The sequence below is a fragment of the Cynocephalus volans genome, chromosome 10, assembly GCF_027409185.1.
Source record: "Cynocephalus volans isolate mCynVol1 chromosome 10, mCynVol1.pri, whole genome shotgun sequence".
In the NCBI taxonomy this organism is placed as follows: domain Eukaryota; kingdom Metazoa; phylum Chordata; class Mammalia; order Dermoptera; family Cynocephalidae; genus Cynocephalus; species Cynocephalus volans.
In genome coordinates this window covers 22,057,655-22,075,166 of record NC_084469.1, presented here as the reverse complement: position 1 = coordinate 22,075,166, position 17,512 = coordinate 22,057,655, and the positions used below count along the sequence as shown (strand labels likewise).

Here is a 17,512-nt window from a genome sequence, read left to right as displayed (position 1 = left end):
AGGAACAGACTAATACAGGGAGTGAGGCTTAGCTAGATGGCTGGTGTTGTAAATGTGCTCCTTGAATCCCTGGGGTGTGGAGGCACAGGGAGCCATCTGCTCTTCTTCAGACAGACCCAGTCCACTACTGTGTATTTGAAGTATGGGAGTTTGTTTTGATTCAATTGGGAAAACAGCTTTAGCAGCTAAGCAAATACTTTTACAATGTACTGGAAGTCAAGATCAATAGGAACTATTCGGTTCTGGTGTCCCGTGACTCTGAAATTCCAGGGCACTAAGATTCTATGATCACTGAAATAAATTAGAGGGGCAAGGCTCTCATGTGCTATCCTCCCTGGGTCACAGAGACCCAGCAATGTTCAGAGCTGCTGAGCACTGTCTGCATCTGGGTGGGAGTGTAGTGGAAGTATCAGGGCCCCTTCCTGGCCCCCACTCCTGAAGACCACCACCTGAACACAAGGGCCAAGGAAGGTTCTTGGATGAACCTATCTCACATGCCCTTGGTTTCTTTGCTTCTTTTCCCTGCTATAGATTTTTAAGCTCATTTCATATTCACATAGTTCCTTCCTTCCCTGCTCCAAGTACCAGGGTGATGAAAATGTACCAAGTCCCACCCACTGGTTCGCCTCTCCTCTGTCCTGCTAAATTCCCAGGAACTGGAACTTGGCCAGCAATTCAGGACCCCTTTCACCGCAACTTGATCATGACCCTGTGTACACAAAAGCTTCCCAGGAAACTCCCACCCTGTGTGCTCCCTATAAAAGGCAGGCAGAACACCCAGAGGAGCAGAGAAGCTCAGACCAGCCCAGAAACCTCCAACTCTCACACTGAAGCTCGCCCCCTCACCCTTCGACATGAAGGTCTCCACAGCGCTTCTGTGCCTGCTGCTCACAGCAGCCACCTTCAGCACCCAGCTCCTTGCTCAGCCAGGTAAGCCCCCTTTCCCTATGGGAAAGTTAACCACTCCCGGAATATCAGATTAACAAGAATCTTCAGAGACTCACTGCATGCAACCCTGCATTTTAAAGATGGGAAAACAGGTCTCATGGGTGAACAAGAAATGCCCCAACTTCACATCCAGGCACTGGAAGAGCCAGACTAGAAGCCCAGGCTCTGACTCGAGTATTGAGAGAGATGCTGAGTGCATCTGCAACCCAGCTGCCCTCACACTGTTTGGGTATTGGGGACACAAAAGAAAAGCTCTCTCTTACTGGAGACAGGGTGTGCATTTTTGGCAGTGGTGGAGGGAAAGAAAATCTCTTAATTGGAGACCCAGAATTTTTACTAGACTCCAGGACAGCTTTCAGAGACAGTGATTAAGAGAAAGGGATGAGATCCCAGGGGAATCTCTTGAGGTGACTTATTTTGATACTGTTTGGGAAAAATATCTAGGAGTTTGTACCATAACTCATTTTTCCATCCTCTGATGACTTACATTTACTGACTGTATAGATCCCAATAAGCTAGTGCGTGCTGTGGTAACAAACCACCTGAAATTATCAGTAACCTAACAAAATTAATTAGATTAACAAAGGCTCTTTTCTTCCTCATGCTAAATAGCTGTGATATATGGGCTCAGGCTTCTGCACTATAGACTTGATGATGCAGCAACACTTGGGAATATTGCTGGTTGTTGCTGTGACAAAGGACAAGAAAGCTCTTGAGGGTCTTGCATGGCAGCACGCTGACTCAGAAATCACACATAATGCTTTGTATTCTCATTTAATTGATGGCATCAACCACACAAAGGTGGTCAAGAAATCCAAGTCTACCTTGTATACAGAAAGTAGAGAATGGAGAATATTTGGTGAACAAAACCATGACTACCACATGGACACATAGCTGTTCCTAATGACAGAGCTAGAACTGACCACAGTGACCAAGCTTTCCCATACCCTTGTCAGCGGTGATGGGCTCCCACTGTATAGGCGAGGACACTGAGTCAAAGGCCAGGGCACAGGACTTCAGAGCAAATGATCCTACCACCACCTCTTATGTTTTCTTGCCTTCTCTTAACTTCCTTCTTTCCTTACAAAGTCATGCTAGAAAATATCTACATATCTGGAAGCTAAGAAGTTGATCTCATAGAAGTACAGAGTAGAATGGCAGTTAGCAGAAGCTCGAAAGGGGAAGGGGACAGCAAGAGGTTGGTTAAGGGATACAGAATCACAGCTAGACGGGAGGAATAGTACCTAGTGTATAGCACTGTAGGGTGACTGTAATTAACAATTTATTGTATACTTTGAATAAACTAGAAGAGAGGAGTTGAAATGTTCCCAACACAAAGAAATGATAAATGTTTGACGTAATGGCAAAAAAAAAAAAAAAAACAGTGGTTGCCAGGGTTTCAGGGGGTGGGGTGGGGGAGATGAATAGGAGCACAGAGGATTTTTAGGGCAGTGAAAGTATTCTGTATGATACCGTAGTAGTGAATACGTGACATTTGGGAAGACCCATAGAACTGTACAACACAAAGAGGGAAACTTAATGGAGAACTGAGTGAATAATAATATATCAATATTGACTCATAATTGTAACAAATGCACCACACTCGTGTAAGACGTTAATGGGAGTAACTGTGTGTGTGTCTGTTGGTATTGGGAGGAGTAGGGGAACTCTCTTTACTTTCTGTTCAATTTCTCTGTAAAGCTAAGACTGCTAGAAAAATAAAGTATATCACTTTATTTTTAAAGTATAGTTAAAAAGTAGAGTTAAAATATAGTTAAATATAAAATATAGTTAAAGTACAGTTGAAAAGAAAAAATATGATATCTACATATCATTAGTGGCTCATTCTTCCTGTTTATTTTTTCCCCCAAATTCAGCTCCTGTCCCAACCACCTGCTGCTTTACTGTGTCCAGTCGGAAGATCTCCATTCAGCGCCTGGAGAGCTACAGACACATCACTAGCAGCAAGTGTCCCCAGAAAGCTGTGATGTAGGTAGACAAAGCTCACCCTCCCCCAGACCACAAATTCATTTCTAGGGCACAGAGTCCAGAACTGTGGCAGAGTTACTTGGAGTCATAGACTCAGACAATTTGACCTCTATAATCCGATCCATTAAGTTTCACAACAGGACATGCTCAGTCCCAGCGCCCTGCCTGGGAACTTGCTCAGGTCATGCCAGTTACTTCAAGTTAAGAGCAAAGATGGCTTTACTGGGCTGTCAAGGGCAGCAGCTAACTCCTGGAGTCCCACCCTTCCTCGGTCCCCTTCCTCCTCTCCCATGGTAACCCGTTTGCCCCATGGCAGATGGTTCTGGGAGGTTTAGGGTCCAATGGGCAGAATTTTCAAAGAGGAGCCTTCTAATTGCTTCCTCTCTCCCACAGCTTCAAGACCAAGCTGGCAAAGGAGATCTGTGCTGATCCCAAGCAGAAGTGGGTCCAGAATTCCATGAAATACCTGGACCAAAAATTCTAAACTCCAAATTCTAAACTAAAAACTCCAAATATATATGTCTTCCACAAATATCAATTGTTTTTAAAATGTAAAGTTTTGAGCAGGTCCCTTGCCCTCTGTGAGCCCCAATTCAATCCCCTGCCACATGTAGGCAATGTTATTTCTCTCCCATTTACCTCCCTGGAACCTTGTATGGGTACTGGCAAGGTTCATTGATATGAAAATACTTCGTATTTTTAGGAAGGTATTGCTCTTGTGAGCTGTTGTGTGACTCTCAATGCTAAATAGAAGTAAATGTCATCTTAAAAATACATAAAATAAATGCTTATTTTATCACAGTCAGCATTTGTGTTTTTCTGTGGGGAATCCACATTGAGCTGGCAGGAAGAAAGATGGCAGCGGGGGTGAGAGGTTGTGGTTATGGGATAGAGACTGTGTTCCCGAGAAAGGACCTTTTAGCTTGGTTGGTCTTTGTTGAGATTCAGTGAAACTGATGGGATCAGGTAAACCCATTCCAGCCCTCTGATTCCCATTCTCACCAGCAGTTTCCCAGACCCCAAGTACTTCAGCCACTTATGCAGCAGAAGCCTCGCCTCGGTTCCATTCCTCGCCAACCTCATACTTGCCCAGAGTCTCTCTTGTGAGCCATTGCAACAACCTCATGGTATTCTCCCTCTCCCCAACCTCATTCCTCTGTCTTCCAACCCAGACTATACCAATCTTATAGAGGAAGGCTTAGAAAACTTTTGACAAGAGGTTTAGATGAAGGCTTGTTAGGCAAAGTTGAACTTAAAGTAGGTCTGCTGGACAGACAAGTGGAGGGGCTCTTTGAGAGGTATTTCCCTCAAAGTAGAGGAGAAGAGGTATCACTTGAGCAAATACTTAGAAGTAAGGATGATCATGATGTGTTTATCAATTGGGTAAATCAGAAGATGTTAGGGTTAGACTAAGTGCGAAATGGCAAGGGAATTGGAAAGAAGGCCGAGTCCAGGCTGTCAAGGTGGGGCGTATTCCATTCAGGTAGAAATAAGTCAGGTGAACTAGGCTTCTTATCAGCCAAGTTAGGATGCTTTTAAGGGAAAAAGGTGGCACTATTAGTAAATACTCTGGGAAAACAGATATACATGAACACTGTCCCAGGCAAACTGAAGCAAATCGTCACCCTAGTAATAACAGGCATTGAACTTTTTGATTCAGTAGGGAAGAGAAGTGTCATTACCAGGGGTGCTCAGGAAGAGTAGCCAGGTGCCTATGGGCCAGGCTGGCGGGGGGAGGGAGAAGCAGTTAGCATGCTATTGCAAAGTGCAGATCAGAGGCAATGCGGGATGGTACCAGAGCACTGAAAGGTGGGGAGGGGAGGAGGCGACTGCAAGAGGAATGAGTCAGACTAGGTGAAATGTTGAATGCTGTGGATGCAGAAGAACGACTGGTGACATGGAATCTTCCCAGCCTCCACAAAGCTGCAATTAAAGGGTAGCTGCTTAGACCCAGAAAATCCCCTGCCCTCTATCACTCTTGCCTTACACCATATTTACAGGCTTGAGAGTTTCCAATCAAATGGACAGGACCTCCTCCTCTTGTATAAGCCACTCAAATCAGGATTCCTCTTCAGCATGTGAAATCAACCTGCATTTCTGTCAGTCATGTGATCTCTGCACCTGAACACAGAGATTAACTATGTCCCCAAGGGTAGAAAGGGCATGGGTGCCCTGCTGGTGTGACCCTGAATGGTCTGAGGCTGCCAATCTGGAGGGCCATGCTATGTCTAGCAGGGCAGCTGCGTTGCATAGTTCCAAGGGAAACCATTCACACCAAAGCCCCCTTGGACCACTGTATGTGGTGGCCATGGCACAAGGCATTAGAAATGGCAGCATGAGGCCCTAGGAAGAGCACTGATCTGGGAGGCAGGTGACCTCAATCTCATCCTTGTGTTACTTTAGGCCTTGGTTATCCCATCCATAAAAAGGGGATAATAATGTTTTTTAGGGAAGGAACTAAGGAATCTGACCAATGACCCCACAAGATCTCCTATTCTGCCTTGGAAAACATCATTATTTCTACCCATTGGAGCATGGAAGGTTGGCAGAGGGTTCTGCACTTATACTCCTTAGTCAGACAGGGGCGGGTACTGGCACACTTACTCTATCTCAGGCTGAGCCTTTCTGGAAAGCTTCTCTGTGAAAGTCTCAAGTAGAAGCCTGGAGCCCAGGAGTCACCAGGGAGCTTCTAGAGGCTATTACAGAATGGCTCCCATTCAGAGCAACCACTGCCTCACTCCAGGTACAACAAGCCTCTCTGCCTCTCCTACAGCCTAGCAGACTTCAGCCCTAAACACCAATAGGGATGAACCTCCAAATGTCAGCATGTCTAGAAAACATGAACCAGCCATGGAATGGCCACAGAATAGCTCTATGGGATCAGCAGACCCTCTGGGCCAGGTAAATCTTGAAGTGGGAGAGCAAGAAGGGGAGTAGAGGAGAGAGGTGCCCTCTATTTGTGAAAGACTGAACAGAACTTGCTCACATCCCCTATGCCAAGATTTCTCTCTTCTCTTTCAAGGAATCTGAACCCAAATTGATATCCAAGTAGGACTAGCATCACCTGCCACTGGAGCGTGAAATAGTGGGCACAGAGCATTGGAGGTGTTTAAGACTTCTGATATCATACAGACCCCAACCAGAAACCAAGCATGTCACCAGCTGATTTCTCTGGGAAGCAAACTCTGAAATGAAAATTCTCATGCAGAGTGTTCTGGAGAGTGTGGAAAGCAGGGATGAGCAGAAAGAGAATTTATGTTCTGATGCAGCTATAGTTCAGGTCTCAGCAATCCCACAGGGAGCTCTAGAACTGGGATAACCCGAATGGGACTGAGGGGCCAGGCTTCTGTACCTCCATCTCAACAAGTCATGGTTTCAGGCTGCTCCTTGAACAGGACATGACTCTGGGCAAGGCAGCTCTCTTCAGCTGAGGGCAGTTCCCATAGAGGAAACTCAGTTGTTGGCTGCCAACACTCCCTGTAGCTGGGGAAGGAACACTTCAGTCCTGCCTGGGAGGAAAAATCTGGGGAGCATATCACAGACTCCACATGACCCATCTCTCATACTGTTCATATCCACTTGCTTATATAATAAGTTCTGGAAAATTCCTCCAAGAATCTGTTGAGTCTCTTTCTCAGGAAACTTGCAAAAGGAAGGTCAGTGAGACAAACTATATCCCTCCCACTCCAACTGCAGCGGCAGGTCTTGTAGCCATAAATGACACTTATCCTGGAACACCCATTCTAGATCTCCCTCCCTTCAGCCAGCACCTCTGCTGTCCAGATGGCTGGCCTTCTGGGTGGACTCAGCCCCTCATCCCAGATGGTTGAGCTCCAGTCAGCATGCTCTTCTCAGGCTCTATGGCTGCTCTTGTCCATTTACCGCCAGTGTTGGCAGAGGGAGTGCCAACAGACATCCAAAGGGGTCACCTAGGTGCAACCATATTCTTACCTGCCCCCAGTGAGTAAAAGCAGCCCCAGCTCTTACTGATGATCATGGCCCATTAATCCTGCAAGGCTGCTGGCCCCTCCTCTCCTTGCCTGTGGGTCTCTTGGCATGAAAATTTAGAGAGATACAGTGCAGCCATAGCTTGAGGTTTAATGAGACTCTCTTCAGAAACCAAGGTGGAAACCTTCTTCCACTGGGAACAAGGACTTCTAAACCCACACAGCCCTGTTTTGCAAGAATAGAAAAGACAAATTTCCCCAAGTGGGAGCGTGGTAACTGGGGTCACTCCTACTTCCACCTTTGATATCTGGGTTCATGAGTTTTACCTATTTGGGATACAGCATTATATATTAGTTGGCTTAGGGTATATATTGAATCCTAGAGGATAGTGGTCCATTCTTGCAGGATATTCTTTCCAAGCTGTTATCTCAACTGTGCTTTCAGCAGGCCATTCCATTACTCTATCAGGCCAGAAGGTTCTGGGTGATGTAGGTGCATGATAGGATCAGTGGGTCCCATGGTCACATACCCAGTGTTGCACTCATTTTCTGCAGAGTGTCTCTTGGTCTATAGTGACGTTATGTGAGGTCTCATGCCAATGGGCAAACACTCTACAAGCTCTCAGATAATAATGCTGGCTTAGGTACTAGGGACAGAAATGGCAAAACTGTATCTGGAAAGAGAGTCTGCTCCAATTAAGATGACTCATTGCCCGTTTCAGGGTAGAGCAGGTGCAATGTAATCAAATGTGTACTTTCCACCAAATAGCTGGTTAGTTTTCTTTATGTGTGATGTCATAGCAGGGGCTCAACACTGGCCTCTGTTATAGCAGGTTGGACATTCAGCTACGTCAGTCTTGGTGAGGAGAGCCCTTGCTGTGGGGCCCAAGTGTAATCTGAACCCCTGCTACCAGGACTACTTTGCTCGTGCTCCCACTGTCCCAGCACTGTAGTGGCCAATATCAGAAGCTGGCCAGTGTCAAGTGGCCGAGTCATTCTCTTTACTTGGTCACTCAGTGCCCTCTTGTGGTCCAAATTCTCTGTGGGCATTAACACCACATTCACATGCTGTGCCCTGTCCCATGGGTCCATCCACATGCCTCTCTCCCAGACCACCTTGCACCCAAATCATTTACCTTTCTCTTTTCAGGCCCCTGACCAACCATTCAGACTATTCACCACTATCTGTGAGTCTATGCATATTCTAACCTCAGGCCACCTCTCTTTCCACACAAGCACATGACCAGGAAAACTACCCCAAGGGCTTCTGCTCACTTCTGTCTTTCAAGGCCACTCTGAGTTGTGGAACAACTGCCGTCCAGTCTTGGCTTGTGTCCACATACCTGGCTGAACCATCTCTGAGCCAAGCTCAGACTTTCTCTTCCCTCATCATGTGTCGTAAGCGTTTCCTCAGGCAGTCGTGGAGTGAACTGAGCATTGGCACTGCAGTATGGATGACATGGGGCCTGAGCCACCTGCTTCTGTGGCTTTCTGTGACTTCTGGCCCTGCTTGTGCGCAATCTCAATGGATGGCTTCAATCTTACAATGCATTGCTGCTGGGCCCAGCTGTCATTGTGACTTGGTTGACTTAACTGAACCCAGCTCACGATGGGCAGTGCTGGCTGCAAAGTCACTTGACTTCCTGTGGCCCGGCTCTTTGTCTCTGTAAGAGTCTAGTAGAACACTGGGAACTTTTTTCCAAAAGATGTAAGTTCTCTTCAGATGGTCTGACCTTGCTCCAGAACCTCAGGTTGTTCTACTAAACCATGGACTGCAGAGGAAACAGTGGGCTTCTTTTCCCATCACAGTGAACTCTGAAACCATAAAGATGTCTGGTTGTTTGGCCCAAGCTGCAGGATCACTTACACCACAGCCTGGACCTGCCGCAGAGCCTGTTCCTGTTCAGCACCACAGTCACACTGGCACCCTTTTGTGGATGTGGGGCAGAGTAGCCTTCCCAGGTACAGATAAGCTGCCTACCAAGTACTGGACCTCTTCTGTCACAGTGGGAGAAGAAAGATGCAATAAATCAGTCTCTTACCTTGGAGGGAATGTCCCAGTATGCCATATAATCATATGGGTGCTCTGGAGCTGGAATGACCCTTTAGAATTGTCCCAAATTAGGAAACGGGGACCAGGCCTTTACATGCTTATGTCAACAAATCATTAATGTGGGGTATTCCGAGAAAGGGTGCTGAGATCTTGAGGAAGGAAGCTCTCTCCAGCCAAGGGCAGTTCACAGAGAGGCACTTAGTGGGGACCTGCTGGCTGGCCATGCTGCTGAAGCTGGGAATGACTCCCTTGGTCCTGACAGATGGAGCAGGCTCTAAAGCATCACAAATATTAGTTTAGCATAAGGGCAGCCATGTTTGCACTTAATGCTGAGGAAAGAATTCTGCTTGGACAATAACCATCGCTGAAGTTTGTAGGAGTAATAAAGCCTGGCCATAGCTCGGCAACTTACAAAACTAACAGGCTCGTTTAAAGCTGCAGATGTTCCAGGAAGGAGATAAAGTCAAAGCCAAGAAATCTGACTCCAGCATCATAGGACTGAGCTCAAGGACAGAGATTAAAACATGCTGATCTGCATGTGGTAGCTGACCCTATTGCCATGGTATTTTTCAAAACGTTTCTCCCTTTGTCCTTATGTCTTATAAAAACCACTCCCCAAAACCCTGAGACTCAGAGACAGTTGTAACTTGGTCTCCTCAGAGATCTGATAATAAACTTCCTGCTTTGCACCAACATTTGGGACTGACAAGTCTTTTGTTTCTCAGCAGAGAGCAGCTGAACTTTGGGCGCTGGTAACAGGCAGACCTGGTAAGCACAGCATCCTCTACTTCTATGCAAGATGCAGGGCATGGGCCTGGGGCATGACCTCCGAGTCCTGGCCTTGTTCAGCAGCTACTCTGTAAATAACTTTCGGAAACTCATGTGTTCTTACTGGGCATTGTTACCCAATGATGAAATGCGTTCCTGAACTAGATATATAGCTTCTAATTGACTGTGCATTAAAATCATCCAGGGACATGTCTAAAAACACAGATTCTAAGTTATCTTCCCCAGAGATTCTAGTTCAATGTGTCAGAGTGGGAGTGGGGCTAGGGAGCCCTATTCTACCTCCTGGCCTTGCAGCTCTGGCTTTCCCCCAAATCATTTAATCTCACTGGTAATGTAAGGATAAAGACGCGCCAACAGAGGATCATGTGACTAACAGGCAAACAGCACTGTCAACAAAGGCAGAGGGTGTGTGCTCAGCACAGTTAAGGGCATGTCCACAGGATTTGCCCTGAGTGAATAAGGCGCTTAGCTTCTCTAAGCCTCAGTTCTTTCATCTTTATAATGAGCACGATAAAAGCACTTACCGCTGAGGTTGGTCAGGATTAAATCAAATAACACTCACAGACTCTATATTCCCTGGCATGGAGAAGCCATTCAAGAGAGTAGCTGTCATTATTTACTGAGGATCTGCTGCATGTCAGCTACAGTGCTGAAGTCCACATGCAAATGAGTTTGTAGAATGTTTCTCCCAAGGAGTTCCAAGCAACTTTGGGAAAGGCAGGTAGCAAATCCCAGCTGGTTCTCTTTTGTATGAGAGGGCGCATTGCAGTAGAAGGCCCCTGGGACAGGTCAGGGGACTCAGGTACTGAAACCTATGGTCTCTAATATCGTATGTGGCTTTGAGGATTTTGTTTCTATTCTTGGGCCTCGGTTTTTCTATTTGAGAAAGGACAGGGTGGAACACGATGAGTTCTAATGTCCTATTCAATTCTTTCCCTAATTGTGCGGTCTCTGAGGAAATCTGAGACGAGCTATGAAACCAAGCTGAGAGTCCAGATGTCCAAGTCTACTCCCACCTGGTGTCTCTGTATTGCTGGGGGCCAGGTAGGAAGCCAGGGTATCCCTTTCTACAACAGGGAATCATTTCAGGTCCGCATCAGGGTGATTTCCAACCACGGGTTTCCCATTCTTCAGCAGCAGAGAATGGAAGCTGAATGCACTTTAGATGGTTACTGCTTGGAAGTCATCAAGAAAGAGAAACTCAGAAAGAAGCCAGAGAACCAACTGCTCCCTGCAGAAGGCAGCTGAGCTGCACAGAACAACTACTGAACCCAGATGCTCCGAGATGTTGGCTTCACATTTCACACTGAAGTTCAACAGGTAGCGTCAAGCTGAATCTGGGGAGGGAATCTGTGAAATGAAAATAACAGACTGATTGCCTGGAATCTCTGAACACTTGCCCAGTGATGACTCTGGTATCACTCAGACACTGTCACCCTGGACCACATCAGCCCCATTCCCCTGAGGCTCAGAGCACTCTGAACATCTGATCTTTGGCAAGGAGCCTGGGACCTCTTCCCTCTATCTGGAATCCGTAGGGCAGTCCTTGGAAAACCATGCCCACTGCCACGTGTCTCAATTTGGAAACATGAGTCAGGGATGGGGAGAAATTATGAGAATTCTATTGTCTTACACTTTGGGTCCCTTCCCGGTGTCCCCTGGCCACACTTCTTATGAAGTTCCTAAAAGTAACGACTGGTAAACTTACTGAGAACTTACTGTGTACTACTCACTTTTCAAAGCATTTTTTATGCATGAACTTATTCAATCCTTAGAAGTGTGTTATCCCACTATTTCCTGAAGCAGAAACTGAAGTACTGCATCTTATTCTTCATCCTTCTCCATACCTGATGATTGTGAGCACATCCATCTAGTAGACACAGTGGGCAGTTTCGCTGGTCTCAGGACAGGGACACCTGGAGGTTTAACCTTGATAAAGTTCAGTTGAAGGTCATATCCCTTGATCCATTGATCTGACATCTAGAAAAGGTGTTCAATCCCCTCTGGGCAGGGCTTTTGTGCCTTTTTCCATGCCCATAGGTCATTTATAGGTTTCCAATGAACACTGTCTGTTGGTTCATAGGGAGCCTAGGGAAAACCTCTTCCACTGATTAGAAAGAAAGATGCAGGCCCGGTCTGCCAGCTGTGCTGTCAAATGAATAAAATGTATAACTTGGGTGATAGAAGGGCTCTTGTTTAGGGTGAAATCTGAGCAGTCTTGGGGGCTGCATGGAGAAGGGAGGATGGAAGTCAAGTTGCAAACAATTGCTGGAATTTGGAATAATGGAGGAAAAAAGACACACTATTCAAAGAGTGGACAGTGAGGATCAGCAGGAGCAAAGTCAGAAGCAGGGATGAGAGTGGAGTGCAGGGGTAGCTGGACAAACGTCTCTGAAAAGCTTCCAAGCCAGTGTCCACTGCAGAGTTTTCCTGCAGTGCCCTACGCTGAGAACTTCTCACTTCTGCACAGACTGTCCACTGGAGGGAGCCAGTAGAAGCCCTGTCTGGGCTGTGTTCACACTTTGTCCATCAACAGTGCAGCAGACAGTGGTTATACTTTTCAGTGAAGAAGAGGCTTAAGCAGGGCATGTCTTAAAGGAGGAGACCAAAGGAGAGGGTTCTATTGAGGTAGGTCAGAAGGGACAGGAGAAGGGTAAGCAAGAAGCAGAAATCTCATCTGGCTGGATTTCAGTCCAGGAATAGGAGAAAAGTTTAGAAATTTTAGAATGCAAGCCTGGAGCCAGGTTTTGGAGGATCTTGAATGTCAAATGGACAGTTTGGGTACAATTCTGAAGGTGACAGGAAGACACTGAAGGTGTTTGAACTAGCAGGGAAGGGAAATGGCCTAATGAGAGGCATGCCTGAGGAAGAGAAAGCTGATGGCCATGCAGGATGGGGTGTGGAAGTGAGGGCCAGAGAGCAATGATCCGGACAAGATGTGATGGTGAGTGAAGACCGGCCAGCAGGGCTTATGCCTGCTGGGGAGAGAGAGAGAGCTTCTGTAGAGAGCAGTATATGCACAAGCGTGTGGCACTGGAAAAGTCCCAGCCTAGGAAGTGGGAGATGTTGGTGCTGGTTCCAGAAGTGGTGCTGATTTCTTGCACATTGACGCACACCAAGCTCTCTTTCTGGGCCTCAGTTTCCCTCTCCACTAAGTGAGGATAATACTGTGTTACAGGCAAGAAGTGAGGGAATCTGGCAGATGATCCCACAAGTTCCTCCAGCTCTAGAAGCCATGGCTTTTGGCAGACATCATCATATGCACCGGCTGGGGAAGAGTTGGAAGGGAAAGTATTTTAAATTTGCACTCATGAACATGCCAGGGACCCGGATTACTATGAACCCATGCCTAGTTCAGGCATTGCCTTCATAGACACAGGTTTTTCATCAAAGTCCTCAAAAATGCTTCCAAAGTCCTGGGAGAGATTAGTAACCAGACAATATCATCTTCATGCCAGATCCAGTAGTCCTGTGTACCTATTATCCTGCTACCAAGATCTCATCTCCAAACACCAATCAGGAGTGAATTCTAAAACTCAACCTAGTGTAAGAGCACACAGTGACTTGTAATAAAAATGATTAAGGTGTCACCATATGCACTGACCCTCAGAAGACCCTCTGCAACTAGGCAAGTCTTGGGTAGAAGGTGGGGGATATAATACGCAGGGGGCAGTGAGGTGGGCCCCATGTGCCCAAACTCAGATAGAATTTGTTTGCACTCCCTTTGTCATGCCATGCCTCTTTACTATGAAGAAATCCTCAGCCCATTTGTCCTCCAACTCTTGTAGAATGAAACTAGAAAGTCAAACATTTGCCATGTGGGGTAGAGGAGAGTTCCCAGCAGGGACCAGGGACTAAGCTCAGACGTGGTACACATCCCCGAGTGCTGCAGCGTCAACTTTTCCTTTAGCTGCACCTCTGCACTAAACTGTCAAGTGAGCTTGTGCAAACCATTTTCCTTCCATGGGACTCAGCTTACCCATCCATGAAAGTGCTTTTGTATTAGACTGATGGTTTTCAAATTGGCTGCAAGTCACCAAGATTGGTTGTGAAAACACAGATTGCCAGGCCTTATCCCAGGATTCTGAGTCAGGACATCAGGTTGTGGGAAAGTACCCCATCAGGTTTTTAACCAGTTTGTCTGGGGATCCTAAAGTACAACCCAGCCTGGGACTAGAGCACTGGACGCTCTCTGAGGTCCCTTGTGCTCTCACCTCTGGGTTCTGCCCCACTGTCTTGAACTTGGTCTTTGCCATGGCCTGCCCATGTCCTATGTTGGCCTCTGCTCACTTTCCTGTCCTGGCTCACCATGAAGCAGCTGTGTGACCTGCTGTAAAGCACTTCATCTCTTCCTCCTAATGTTTCTTTCCATGATTTCTGTGATTTCATGATCCCTGAGTAAATCTGGGACAAAGCTGAAGAGTGTGGCCAGAACATGGGATACCAGGACATTCTTCTACCTGACCCTGCTGCATTCTTTGGAAATAAGAAGACAGAGAGCAGCTTCCACTGCAGGAGACCCATTTCTTTCTTAATGCTACTTTTTTTCTGGCCACTACTAGGCCACAGTCTCGCCATTCACCAGCTCCCACAATACAGAGAAGTTGTCATATCTGCTTTAGATAACTGCTACCTAGGAAGCTGCCAAGGAAGAGAGAGAGAGAAGGCACAATGACCCCCTCCCTGGGGAACACAGCCAGGCAGCTGGACTAAACAGCTGCAGAGCCTGGGAAGTCTAAAGTTTCATTTTAGTTTTTACACTAAGGTTTCTCAAATCCAGATTAAAACCAAAACCAAAAGAAGGGGGATTGCAAAATCAAAGAGACTTGCTGACGATAATCTCTGAACTCTCTGCAGAATTTGGGCATGGTGCCTCGCGGTGTCTGTCACTTCTGGGATATTTGTCACATGCCTTCTGGGGCTCAGAGCATTCTGCACGTCTGGTTCATGCAAGATCTGTGTCCGGGGAACCCTTCTATTTCCTCATCTACAGCACAGGCAATCCTGAAGGCCAATCTTAACCACATGTTTTCATAAAGATGCATGAAGCCAATTAAAGGAATCCTTCTGTCTAAAAGTCCACATCCTGAGTCCCTTTCTAGCATCCTCTGACCATGAAATTCCCCTCATTATAAATATCCGTAACAGCTAACTTATTATACACTCACCATAGGCTAACAACTCACTGTTCAATGCCCTTTTCCTATGTCAACCCATTTAATTCCCACCTGTTTTACTGATAGGGAAACTGAGATATAGGAGCTGAAGTAGCATCCAAAGCTTCCAAGCATCCAAATCCTGGCAGTCTGGCTCCAGAGTCCATTATCTTAATCACCATCCTGCCTGTCCTAGAGCCAAGCAGCAAAGAACTCTTCTCTGTCAATTCCTGGTGCCCTAAATGTCCACGTCTCAGACTGGACCCATTTCAAGAAGATCATCAACCACAGGAGAATAAAATAGAAGAGAGCATAGACATCTCTGGCCCCAGAAACAGCCAACAGGTCACAGAACTGAGCCCACCCCAATCCTGTGCCCATGGAGGATCTCAGGAAAGAATCACATGACCGTTTCTCATAGCTCATACATGGCCTCACTATCTTTTGCAACAACCCTCTTGGGCTGACACTTGCATTGAAACCTATTTGCCATTGCCTATGTTGTGCAGCCCTGCATTTTATACATGAAGCAGGTGGACATAACAGAATTTAGTTAGGTCACGTGGCCAGTTAGCAGGCAAACCTAGATTATGCTGGACACGACATAAATGCCCTGAATTTCTACTAACCCACTTGCTTCCTCATAACTGCATTTTACTGCTACTTCTATTTCTTGCCTCCAGAAACACCTTGTATCAAGCCACATCACTGGAAAATAAAAATGCTTTGAGCTTATTTTGCGGGACACTGGCCTGGCATGTGGACTGGAGGTTTATACAAACTTAATTCCTAAACAAAACTTGAATATGTATATCAGTGTTATATGATGCAATTGGCAGAGGACAGTCCCAAATGCTTTTTTTTATTAAGGGTTTACGTTCCTTGTTACCAGAGGAAATCCTGAGACCACTGATAGGTTTCGAGCTCTGTCACTTCTGTATTATTAAAAAGTGACACATTTTTTTCTTTTTTCTTTTTTTAAAGTAAATTTTATCATATTTTCCTTTCAATTATTTATTTATGTATTTATTTGTTTTTTATGAATATTCATGAGATGCGAAGCTAATTGTCATCCCTCGTGCCCATGATGTCATGGCAAGATTCATACTAGGGGCATACCCATTACCAGAAATTACTTTTGTACCCTGTGTCCCCCACCCAATTATCCCCCAACCTTCCTCCCTGTCTGCCTTCCCCCCCACACTCCACTTTGTAGCCCTAGGAATGTTCCTTCCCTGTGTAAGACCAACGCACTGCTGTGGTTTTTCTTTCCTTCCTTTCTCCCTTAGCTCCCACATATGAGTGAGTACATGCAGTATTTATCCCTCTGTGCTTTGCTTCTTTCACTCAACATAAATTTCTCCAGGTTCATTCACATTGTTGCAAATGGGAGTATTTCATTCTTTTTTATGGCAGAGTAGTATTCCATGGTGTATATATACCACAGTTTCCTTATCCAATCATCCATCAATGGACATTTAGGTTGGTTTGATGTCTTGGCTACTGTAAACAGAGCTGCGAGGAACACGGGAATGCAGGTATCTCTTCGACACGATGATTTCCATTCCTCTGGGTATATACCCAGAAGAGGGATTGCTGGATCATATGGAAGATCTATCTGTAGTTGTTTGAGAAACCTCCATACTGTTTTCCATAGTGGTTGTACTAATTTACAGTCCCACTAACAGTGTAGGAGTGTTTCCTTCTCTCCGCATCCTCGCCAGCATTTGTTATTTTCTGTCTTTTTTATTGTAGCCAGTCTAACTGGGGTGAGATGATATCTCAATGTGGTTTTAATTTGCATTTCCCTGATGACTAGTGATATTGAGAAATTTTTCATGTGTCTGTTGGCCATTTGTATGTCTTCCTTTGAAAAATGTCTATTCAGCTCCTTTGCCCACTTTTTAATTGGCTTATTTTATTTATTTATTTATTTATTTATTTATTTATTACTGTATAATTGCTTGAGTTCTATGTATACTCTGGGTATTAATCCCTTGTCAGATGCATAGTTAGCAAAAATTTTCTCTCACTCTGTAGGTTGTCGTTTCACTCTGTTGATTGTTTTCTTTGCTTTGCAGAAACTTTTTAGTTTGATAGAGTCCCATTTGTTTATTTATTCTTTTACTGCTTGTGCTTTTGGGCTCATGTTCATAAAGTCTATGCCCAGACCTAATATACTGTTTCACCTATATTTTCCCTTAGTAATTTTATAGTTTCAGGTATTATACTTAAGTCTTTAATCCATTTTGAGTTGATTTTAGTGTATGGTGAGAGACGCATATCTAGTTTCATTCTTCTGCATATGGTTATCCAGTTTTCCCAGCACCACTTATTGTAGAGGCAGTCTTTTCCCCAATGTAGATTTTTGTTGCCTTTGCCCAATATCAGATGGCTATAAGACTGAAGGGTGATTTCTGGGTTCTCAATTCTACTCCACTGGTCTAAATATCTATTTTTATACCAGTAACATGGTGCTTTGGTTACAATAGCTTTGTAGTATAATTTGAAGTCAGGTAGTGTTATGTCTCCAGCTTTATTCTTTTTTGCTCAGGATTGCTTTTTGGCTATCCAGGGTCTTTTGTTGTCCGTATGAAAGGTAAGATTGCTTTTTTCCATTTCTGTTAAGA

General features: G+C 45.5%; 1 protein-coding gene across 1 annotated transcript; it reads left to right on the top strand.

Annotated features, from left to right (window-relative positions):
• Positions 1-845: 845 nt before the first annotated feature.
• On the top strand, positions 846-3,421 carry LOC134387301 (eotaxin-like). The gene is made up of 3 exons (XM_063109810.1): positions 846-930; positions 2,826-2,937; positions 3,331-3,421. The coding sequence occupies exons 1-3, from the start codon at positions 855-857 to the stop codon at positions 3,419-3,421; spliced, it is 279 nt and encodes a 92-aa protein (XP_062965880.1). The 5' UTR covers positions 846-854.
• The last annotated feature ends 14,091 nt before the right edge of the window (positions 3,422-17,512 follow it).